This window comes from Miscanthus floridulus, chromosome 19 (genome assembly GCF_019320115.1).
Source record: "Miscanthus floridulus cultivar M001 chromosome 19, ASM1932011v1, whole genome shotgun sequence".
In the NCBI taxonomy this organism is placed as follows: Eukaryota; Viridiplantae; Streptophyta; class Magnoliopsida; order Poales; family Poaceae; genus Miscanthus; species Miscanthus floridulus.
Genome location: NC_089598.1, coordinates 68,915,245 through 68,926,538, shown reverse-complemented (window position 1 = coordinate 68,926,538; position 11,294 = coordinate 68,915,245). Strand labels below are relative to the sequence as shown.

Sequence of the window (11,294 nt, the reverse complement as noted above, 5' to 3'; positions counted from 1 at the left end):
CTGATTGTGTCCCTCAACCGGGGCGCTACCCGCTCGTGGTCAGTCTGATCATGGGTACAACATGCCTCTCCAAGGTGCTAATGGATGGGGGAGCAGCCTAAACATACTCTATGCCAGCACCCTCGATAGAATGGGCATCCCTCGGAGTAGCCTATGCCTCAGCAGGACGCTATTCTATGGGATCGTGCCAAGGAAGAAAACCATGACCCTTGGGTGCATCTGGCTCAACGTCACCTTTGGCCAGCCAGACAACTTCCGCAAGGAGCCACTCACCTTAGAGGTCATTGACTTCCCCTACATCTACCACACCCTCCTTGATCGATCATGCTTCGCTAAGTTTATGGCCATCCCCAACTACACCTACTTGAAGCTCAAGATGCCTGGCCCGAAGGGGGTCATCACTGTCGAGGGCACCTTTGAGCAAGCCAACTACTGCGAGCAAGATTGCGTCATCCAAGCAGCCGCACTTGTTGCCCCCTATGCACCTGATGGCATAGGCCACAACGCAGAAGGGGCACCAGTGGAGGAAGCAACCAAGGCAGCAGCGATGCTCGACTAGCCAAGCATCGACGAGGTGCCCAAGGCTTCTAGCGGTGGCTCGACTGGCCCTCCATCTAGGCGCTCAGTCCCCTAGAAGGGGCTGACCTAATCAAGGTGAGTTCTGACCTTTCCCCATGAGGGAAGGCCATCACTGAGCCATCCACCCAGAAGTGATGCCTCTTGAGCCAAGGCCCACCTACCGACCTCCTTCTTCGGCCTACCTCTACAGCAACAAAAACCAAGATAAGTCCCATCCTCCCAACCCTCTTGCTTCGCTTGCTTCAGTCATTGTCTCCTTTAACTTGAGCAACCCCAGCAGAAGCTCGGCTGCACCATAGGATCGACTAAACTAACCATCTGCTGACCTTTCTGAATGAGAACCGCTGCAGAAGGCCCCTAGCGAGGCAAGGATGGGTGGACAGAGCACGCAAAAGATCGACAAGGTGCTAACGGAGTGGCCCCAGCCATTGTGTTACTAGCTATGTCCTCTTTCCCCTCTCTTATGTCCATTCCATTTTCTTTGCAAGGATCTGCCTATCTCCTGATCCTTCATCGGATCGTTCCACTCCAACGCACGTCGGTCCAAGGCGCCCCAAAAGGGGCATCATAGAGGGTTCAAGGCCCGCCCAATGGGCTTTAAGGTCACCCAAAGCAACTAAAAGTGCGAGGGACGCTCGAGAGATGAGCCCTCATGGCGGTAGCCAGGGCACCCAGAAGCATCCCAACCGTCTAGACGAGCGATGTCTGAGTACTGACCTAGAGCTACTCGTGGTGACCCAACGAGGGAGGTAGTGAGCCCTAGAGTACTGACAGACGGGCTCAAGAACTATATGAGTGGCTTGGTCGGGAAGCCAAGGATCTCCCCTTTGGGGGACATGACCAGGGCACAGAACGGCCATAAACTTGGGGTTCTCATGGACTTACCCATTAGTAGCATGGGCACGACAATCTTGGCCAATGAGGCCATCATCGTAATAGCCTAGCCTAACGAGGGATTAAGCTCTGAGCATGAATCAAGAGCAAAATGGGATTACAAACAAAAGTAATTTCATTTCATCAATTGGGAATGACCCGATTATAATATACGGCGGTAAAAACTGTGATAGGATGTAGAGTCCCTGTGCCATGGCTGGGCGTCGAGGAAGGTCTATTGTTGAACGTCCATGCTAGTGACCGTAACTCCTCCTAGAGGTTGGCCTTCATTGAGACTGAAGGAGGAGGTTAGGGTACCGAGCCCAGAAGCCTGGCAAGCTGATCTTGGGAGGAGCAGAGTGCACTGATAAGAGGCAGAGATCTCCTAGCTTCTACATGGAGATTGGCACCATCCACAATAGCATGAGCCCTCCTGAGAGCACCATGTTTGGCCTGACCATAGGACTAGAATGGCATGGCAAGTAGCCCAGATATCCTCAAGCCTCATAGGCAACCAGAAGCCTACAGGTGTCTACGTGGCACCACCTCGCCCTCGACACCACCGCCTCCGATGACAAAGATATGGAGATGGCGCAGGATCATGGGTCTAGCAACCCATAACCCCATACTAAAGCAGGCATGACGCCGCACAGAGGGTGAGCCACCGAACCATGGGCCAGGCCACCTTGGCCTATGCCCCATGGTTTGTCGGAGTCCTTCCACCCTCAAAGAAGTAGTCACCTAGCAAACATCACCAAGCTCACTCGAAGGGAAGCATAGCAGTTCATCGCCACTGCCATCATCGCCGAAGAAGATCGATCTAAGGAAGAAGAAGAGAGGGGGCCGGAGGAAGGGATTGAAGATGCTACATCCCCCAGGTGCTCCCTTTTATAGCCTAGATGATGTGCTATGAATAGCCCTGGCCCTCCGATCAGCCATCAACGGTCAGAAAGGGCCCCAGGGAACCGGCTAGGCATCCTTTCAATCCCCGTAGCACGCCTCTAGGTGGTTGCATAATGGTGGTCACATAGTAAAGGTAGAGACAAAAAACCATTGACGATGAGTCAAGTCCCTGCTCCGCTTTCCACCACATGGGCCGCCCACTCCATACGCCTCTTCATGGGACTGGGGGGATCTGGCTCCCCCCGAGCCCACCGACTATCATCAACAGCTTGGATCCACACATAACAAGTGCCATGACTCCTCCTCCACTGGATCTGCTCCATGTGACCTTGATGTCCATTCTCCTTGGTGAGGCAAGGCGGCATGGGGGCTGCATGCCATAACTCCTCCACTAGGCATGACAGCCCAAACGCCATCAACTGCCTGTGCAAGGCGTTAGCGGATGGGACACACCTAGATGCCACCCCTTTTGCTGGCAAGAAGGCCCCACAATGGCCTAGGGGGTTTTGCCGACTCCCTATATGGGACAGCTTGACCCCCCCCCCAATCGACGAGCACTCGGGTGGTGCATCCCCTAAAAAACCAACCAACTCCCCAGAGTTTGGTTGAGAGCCACTGAGTAGTGGGCCCAACGAGGGCCACCATCCAAGATTTGGCACACTCCCATCTCCCTAACCTATGGCCACAGAGGGTCGGCCCCAAAAGGCCGGCTCAAGAAGATCAGGACCTGTTACCGTAGCCCAATAATGGGCATGGTGCTCCGGATGATCAAATGGCCCTAAGCTAGAGCCCAGTGCTCTTGATCACCTGGCCCACGACAGGCTCTGATCAAAAAGGAGGATGCCCCCGGGCCTATAGTCGGTGACTCCCAGATGAGTTCGCCGAGCTATCGATCGAGTCGAAGACCCTTGTGACATAGGCTCACAAAGGGATCAACATAATCTTCACTTAGCCCCGACAGCCGAGCAATGCCCATCACTTTGGAGAAGAAGGCCCCAAGCAGTACATAGCGCTCTCGCTAGCGGAAGATGTCCCCGCCAAAAAGGGTTCGATCACCAGATGATCGAATTCAGCCCTTCGTCACCATCATGTCGGGTAAGCCACAAAGGGCTCAGGGGCTCCTGATGAGATCCTAACATACAGGTATGTTAAGCATTGGGTTCAATGGTTCCCAAATGAAGAAGACCACTATCCAACCCCTTTAGGATTGCCCGGGGGCTTGGGGCTATGCCCATCGGGCACTCTCATGCGTACCCTCTGGCAATGAGATCTGGCCAAGCCCAACTCGACCATTGCCTCTTCCTAGGGATTGGGGGCTTCCCTGAGCCTTTGGCTCCTGATCTATAGCATGACCAAGCTCAGTCCTTGGCTCTTGCATAGTTCACAATGCTAGCCAAAGCCCGGGCACAAGAAGACAGGCCCAAGCTACCGATGCTTGGGGGCTCCTCGATGCCGCTCCCCAGATGTGGTGCTACCAACTGCTCCTCCGATAGGGTCACGTCCAAGGCATGACACAAGAAGACAAAGCTTCCCATGGCCTCTGAGGGCTCACAAGCTTCCAAGCTATTAGTTTTTCTTAGCGCAATCACCAAGTGTGGAGGTTTTAAGTCCATCACCGGCAACAGCGCTAGAAATACCTGTTGGTATTTCTTAGCACCATTACTGTCTAGGGTATGACCCTGGATACCCATGGTAGACCACATGGGCTACGCCCTCAGGGGCGGTCTAGCCCACAAGATGAAGCCTTGCGGGGTATGACTCTACTCGGTGCCTTCCGCAAGACATCTGGAGGATATCCTGAAGATACTACGAGACCTGTTAGGATATGTATGATCCCAAGATTCCTATAATCAGTTATTACTTTCCAGTTATCTCTCAGACCTAACCGACTTGTAACCCTGCTCCCCAAACTATATAAGGCGGGCAGGGACCCCCTCCAAACTCAAGCAATATCATATGATAGTTAATACATACCAACAGACCACAGGAGTAGGGTATTACATCATACTAATGGCCTAATCCTGTCTAACTTGTGTGTCTCTGTTGCCTTCTTGTTCTTGATCTCACGCACCTCTGCCGATCAATCTACCTTCATGGGATACCCCTTAGAGGAATGCCGACGATATTCTATCGATAGTTGGCGCACCAGGCAGGGCATTGTGTGCTGTTTCCTTGTCAAATAAGATGGCTTTTTCTGCAGGCTCTTCATTCCTCTTGCAGCCCAGCCAGGCCTTCATGGTCGAATTGATCTCCTTGATCATCAACGCTAACGGAGTCAGAGAGCTCCTCGAGCCGGCACAGGTCAATTATGTGTCGATCATCCCTGCACCTATGACTGCAGATATGATTTCAAAACCACCCCCTAGGTCACCTTCATCAACAACTCGTCGCCTGCTTCCTTGCTACCAGAGTGTGGCAGAACCTCCTAAGAAATCAGGCCCACGTGCACCTATCGTTGTCTTAACAGACCTCTAATAGCGTACACGAGTTCCCAACAACTTAACAGGTCTATTGGGTGTCCTCGGGAAACCCGAATCATCCATGAATCTTTTTCGAATAGGATCCCAATCACAGACATTGCAGATTACAACAGTTTATTCAAATATATACATCAGAGTGAAATATAGCGGAAGTCTTAAGATAACATAGTTTACAAACCAGTTGTTTCAAACTTACAAAACCATAGGTGTCATACAACCATAGTAGCGGGATAATATTATTTTAACATTATTTATCATACAAACTAGTGCCTTGTCCAAAGGCCATTCATCATTCCTAATCGTCATTGACTTCAAACACAGACATGCAGCAGGGACCAAAACAAGCCTGCACATGCGACTCACCTACAACAAGGGTTAACAAACCTTGAGTACAAAAGTACTCAACAAGACTGACCCGATGTAAAAGGGGTGAAAGACTTTAGAGATGCAGGTGTTGGGGCAAGGTAAGGATGTAGCAAGATTCAAAAGTTCTTTGCCAAAAGCTTACTATTCTTGATCCTATTTTCAAGTTTTACCCTAAGTATTCTTAGGTCATTATCTCAACTAAGTGTTCATATCCCATGTTCCAATCCTTTTCATTCCATTCCTTTTCTCAAATTTTAGTAATTCACCAGTCCTGCAATGCTTCTGTAATGAAACGAGTCTCCATATCCGTGGAGCACCTGCAATTCAAATTGATTCAAGTCCCAGCTGGGGATTCCTTATCACACTACATATGTAGAACTTAATCTTGCATATATCAACCTCACTACCGGATCCTCCTATACTAAGCTGTCTCCACGCCACCCGAGAGCACAGCACACCTCAAATCCGGCCACATTCTAGCCACGAGGGTACACGCTACTCCCACCATCTCTCCACTCCTAATGCGTGGGCATTCATCTTAGTATCGGATTAGCCGAAGTAGGCTTACTGGAGTATGTGACCAGTACTACAAAGTGTCTCGTTCAGAAGATCCACAATGAGTGGCCTTTAAGCGACATAGTCGGCAACATTACCCAACATTCAAGATAAGTCACCCGACCAGTCTCTAGTTCATTCTACCTTCTTTCTTTCTTTGGCCAGGATGCCATCTTTGATTGTACCGAAACTTTTACTTTGAAAGCCTACCATAAGCATACTAAGCATTCTATGCCTTTGTAAATGAAAACATCTTCAAGGATGGTAAACAATTAACAAGGTAGGCAATGCATCAAGTAGGTAACGTTTGAATTAATCAACTTAATGCAATAGGTAGCATAAGTGATAAACTTTCAAAGTAAACAAGGTAAGGGTTTAATGCATAAACTGGGGCTTGCCTTCGTTGACGATCTCAGGTTCCGGATCAGCACCACAAATATCGAATCCCGAGGCAACCGGGGATCCTTCCACAACTTGCTCAACTAGGATCGGTTCACTCTCGGATTCTACACGAAATGATAACATATGCTTCAACATGATGATAATGTAAACATGATGCTTTCATGGTACATGAAATATAACAACACCTCGAATACAACTATCCTTCACGGTACAGTTGCAAGCCAACAAAACCAACTTGCAATTCTACCATCAAGGACCACACAAGTGACTTGACCAAACTGACCTTGAAACCCTACTGGTCACAAAACATGACCAAAACAAGATCAAACACTAATCTAACACTTAGGGTTTGCTCTTATTTATTTTTGAATTAATTTGGAAATAAGCCCAAAAATGAACTTGTTCCAAATGACCTCAAAATTTTATATAAGCTTCCTCATGACAAATTAGTGTACCAAAACAAATTTCATAATTTTTGGAATTATACAGTGGCCTACAAAAATCATGGAAATTGCATTTATCAATTAATTGACTGAATTTTTTAACATTAAAAATTTATTCAAATTTCAAGTTTCATATTTTTAAACCATAATAGAACATGTACAGAAGCTACACACAAATTTTCAGAATTTTTGGAGCTATAATTATTTTCCTATAAATTTCCAAATTTACTGCACTATTCAAAATTCAAAAATAATAAAATCTCACTATTCTCTCTCTCTCTCTCTCTCTGACAGCCGCCCCCCGCATGTCAGCGACACAAACATAGAACACGGCGGCGCTGCCATCACCAGTCGGCCAAAACGCACTGGCGGTGATGCTCCGGCGAGGTAGACCGCACCAGCATGATCTATACTACCCCGCGAATCTATCTCAGCTCTCAGAAAGGCAGCAGGCGCACCGGAGAAAGCTCCACGCCGGCCATGGCGGCCACAGGCACGGTGGCGAGACATACTCCGACGACTGGGCTCCGATAGGGAAAATAATCGAGCATACGAGCAACAGGATGACACTGGGAAGCTAAACCGCAAGAAGAATCGACGAGAGGCTCACCGAAGTGGCTTGACCACGGTGAGATGCTCGTGGCGGAGCTCTGACCGGTCACGAGGAAGAACGCATCGCGCTGGGCGATTCTGGCCAACCCAGGTGAAGCAAGCAAGCCGAAGAGAAGCGCTAGGTCGAGGCGATCATGCTGGCTTAGCTAGGTAGGACGGGAAGGGTTCGACGGCGGCTACGGCGAGCGGCGGAGCTGAGCGGTGGCGGAGCAGAGCAGAGAAGAAAAGGAAGGACGACGGCGGCGGGTGCGACTATTTATAGCAGAGAAGGACACGTCCAACGTCGACAGCTCACGAACGAGTTCGCCACGGAGACGGCAGCGTGTCACCACGCGAGAAAGCGGCGAAAAACGATTGGCGGTGGCAGCTGCGTGGCGCCGGCGGCAAGCAGGGAGGTGGCGCTCGGTTTTGTTTTGATTTTTGAATTATTTACAAAAATGCCACTACATTTATTTTGCAAATTACTCACAAATTTTCTAAAGAAGTTGAAAATCTCCAAAAATGAAAGTTGCTCAACTTTTCAAAGTCTACAACTTTGCTTTAATGAACATTTTCAAATTCTGCCTCCATTTTGAAATTTGAATTTGGAGTGCATTAGAGCATTTGAATCATTTCAAAATTACTCCAAATTTTATATGTAAACTTTAAAAACTTTGAATACCAAAGTTGATCCTTATAAAATAAGCTTCAACTTTGCTTTTTGTCACAACCCCAAATTCCAAATGGATTTTGAATTAGACAAAAGGGGCAAAAAGGACTTTCATGGTTGGAATTTGAATTCAAATTTGATTTGTTTACCTTTTTACTTAAATATGATTTTTGACCAGTAACATGGCCCTTTCGGGTTATTTGAGTCAATTGACACATGGTCTCACATGATCATATGAAATTTGACCCTTGTGGTCATGATCTTTATTTAAAGTTTTGAATCACATCACATAAAATAACAACTTATGAAATAAAGCTTATTTAGTGAATGCATTCAAAATTTCCTACTTTATGAATGCTTTGCAATGCATATGATGACATGTCAAGTTTTAGTGCTAGGTCAAAACACCAGAGGTGTTACAACCCTTCCCCTTAAAGAAATCTCGTCCCGAGATTTAAAACCTAAGGCTAAGTAATGGAAAAGGAAATGTGTCAAGCTAACACATCATAACTTTATTCAAAAGGCTAGTGAGGGGGTTTTCCATTCTATTGACAAACGAGACAAGTTACAATATAGACAAGGTATTGCAACTAGATAGAAGCGAAGAAGTCAGGAAAGTTTTCTTCTAAGTAATCCTCGGACTCCCAAGTAGCTTCATCTTCAGTGTGTTGATTCCATTATACTTTGTAAAACTTGATTGTACGTCTTCGAGTGACTCGATCTTTCTGATCTAAGACTCTAATGGGGTACTCAGCATAAGTCAAATCAGGTTCTAGTTCTACATCACCAAAGTCGATCACTTGGTCAGGTACTTGAAGACACTTCTTTAACTGAGATACATGGAAGATATCATGCATAGCTGACATGTGATCTGGTAGCTTGACGCGATAGGCGACCGATCCACATCGTTGTTGGATTTGAAAAGGACCGACATAATGGGGCGCCAACTTTCCCCGAATCCCAAAATGATGAACTCCTTTCATCAGCGACACCTTGAGGTAGACATGATCTCCCACTTTGAATTCTAATAGTCGTCTCCTCTTATCAGCATAGCTTTTCTATCGGGATTGAGCTACCTTCATATTGGCTTGTATGAGTTTAACTTTCTCTTCAGCTTCCTTGACCACATCTGGTCCAAAGAACCAACGTTCTCTAGCTTCTGACCAATTTAAAGGTGTCTGACATCTACGGCCATACAATGCTTCGAATGGTGCCATTTTAATGCTCTCTTGATGGCTATTGTTATATGAGAATTCAGCTAAGGCAAGGCATTCATCCCATTTAGCACCATAGGAAAGGACACATGCTCTCAACATATCTTGAAGAATTTGATTTACCCTTTCAGTCTATCCATCTTTTTGCGGATGATAAGCAGAACTACGGATAAGTTTAGTTCCCAAAGACTCATGTAGACTTTTCCAAAACTTGGATATGAACAATGACCCTTTGTCAGAGACAATGGTCTTGGGTGCCCCATGCAGACTGAAGATTCTATTAAGATAAAGCTTTGCATACTATTCCGCTCGATATTTATCTCTGACTGGTAAGAAATGAGCTATCTTGGTTAGGCGATCAACAATAACCCATATTGAATTGTAGCCTGCAGATGTCCTCGGCAATCCCACGATGAAGTCCATACAGATATCTTCCCACTTCCAAGATGGAACTAGCAATGAATGTAATGGACCTGCAGTCTTCATATGAACCTCTTTGAATCTCTGACAAGTATCACATTTGGCCACATATTGAGCTATTTCTATTTTCATTTTGGTCCACCAATATCTCTTTCTCAGATCATGATACATTTTGTTGCTGCCCGGATGAATGGAGTATCTTGTAGAATGAGCTTCATCAAGAATCTGCTTTCGCAGTTCTGAACTTTTTGGGTACTACCAATCTATCTTTGAACCATACGACACCGGATTCATCAATATTGAAACATGTTGGTTTTCCAGATCTGACTTTATCTTTGATATGGGCTATACCCTTACTTTTCTGTTGAGAAGCAATGATCTGATCTTTGATAGTGGACTCAACTGCAATATTGGATAGGGAACCATGTTCTATGATTTGTAAATTCAGATGCTCCATGTCTTGACACAATGTTCGTTGCATAGGTTTCACAGTCAGACAATGGCAATGATTCTTATGGCTCAGGGCATCGGCAACCACATTAGCCTTGCTCGGATGATAATGCACTTCTAAATCATAATCTTTGATAAGTTCCAACCATCTTCTTTGCCTCATATTCAACTCTGACTGAGTGAAGATATATTTCAAACTCTTGTGATCCGTATAGATATGACAGATATTGCCCAATAAATAATGTCGCCAAACCTTGAGTGCATGAACAATAGCGGCTAATTCAAGATCATGGGTGAGATAATGTTCTTCATGCTTCTTGAGTTGTCTGGAAGCGTACGCTATGACTCTGCCTTCTTGCATAAGAACACAGCCAATACTAATTCCAGATGTATCACAATAGATATCAAATGGCCTCTCGATATCAGGTTGTGCTAATACTGGTGCAGTTGTCAGCAACTTCTTCAATCCTTGAAAGGCCTTTTTACATTTTGTCGACCATACAAACTTAGTTTGATTTTTCAACAGTCCAGTAATCGGTTTTGCAATTCTAGAGAAGTCAAGGATGAACCGACGGTAATAACCTACCAACCCCTGAAAACTACGAACTTGATGAATAGTGGTAGGTGCTTTCCAGTTAAGGACTTCTTCTACCTTGCTTGGATCAACAACTATACCTTCAGCAGATAACACATGACCCAAAAATTGTACTTCCTCTAACCAGAATGCACATTTACTAAATTTGGCATATAATTCGTGGTCTCTTAATCGTCGTAGAATAATGCGGAGATGTTCCGCATGTTCCTCTTTGCTCTTAGAATAGATAAGAATGTCATCAATGAATACCACTACAAACTTATCCAACTCAGGCATGAAAACTAAGTTCATGAGGTACATGAAATGAGCCAGGGCATTGGTTAGCCCAAAAGACATGACTAGATACTCATATAGACCATATCGGGTAGTAAACGTTGTCTTCAGCACATCTTCTCATCTGATCTTAATTTGGTGATAGCCTGATCTCAAGTCTATCTTCGAGAACACCTTAGCTCCCGCAAGTTGATCAAAAAGCAAATCAATTCGGGGTAAGGGGTATTTGTTCTTTATGGTGACTTCATTTAACGGCTGATAGTCAATACATAACCTTAAGGTTTGATCCTTTTTCTTCACGAAGATAGTAGGGCATCCCCAAGGTGATGAACTGGGTTGAATGAAACCCTTGTCTAACAACTCTTGTAGTTGGATTTTTAATTCTGCTAATTCTTTGGGTGGCATCCTATATGCTCTTCTAGACGTAGGTGTCGTTCCTGGTTTCAGATCAATTCTAAACTCTACATCTCGGTCTGGTGG

At 46.0% G+C, this 11,294-nt stretch overlaps 1 protein-coding gene across 1 annotated transcript; it reads left to right on the top strand.

Annotated features, from left to right (window-relative positions):
• The first annotated feature begins 202 nt into the window (after positions 1 to 202).
• Positions 203 to 559, top strand: LOC136526153 (uncharacterized). Its single transcript, XM_066518916.1, has one exon. It carries the CDS (start codon positions 203 to 205, stop codon positions 557 to 559), a length of 357 nt encoding a protein of 118 aa, XP_066375013.1.
• Positions 560 to 11,294: the final 10,735 nt, after the last annotated feature.

What these genes read in the sequence shown, in the direction of transcription:
- LOC136526153 (XM_066518916.1), top strand. Translation starts at nt 203, where the DNA reads ATGACCCTTGGGTGCATCTGGCTCAACGTCACCTTTGGCCAGCCAGAC.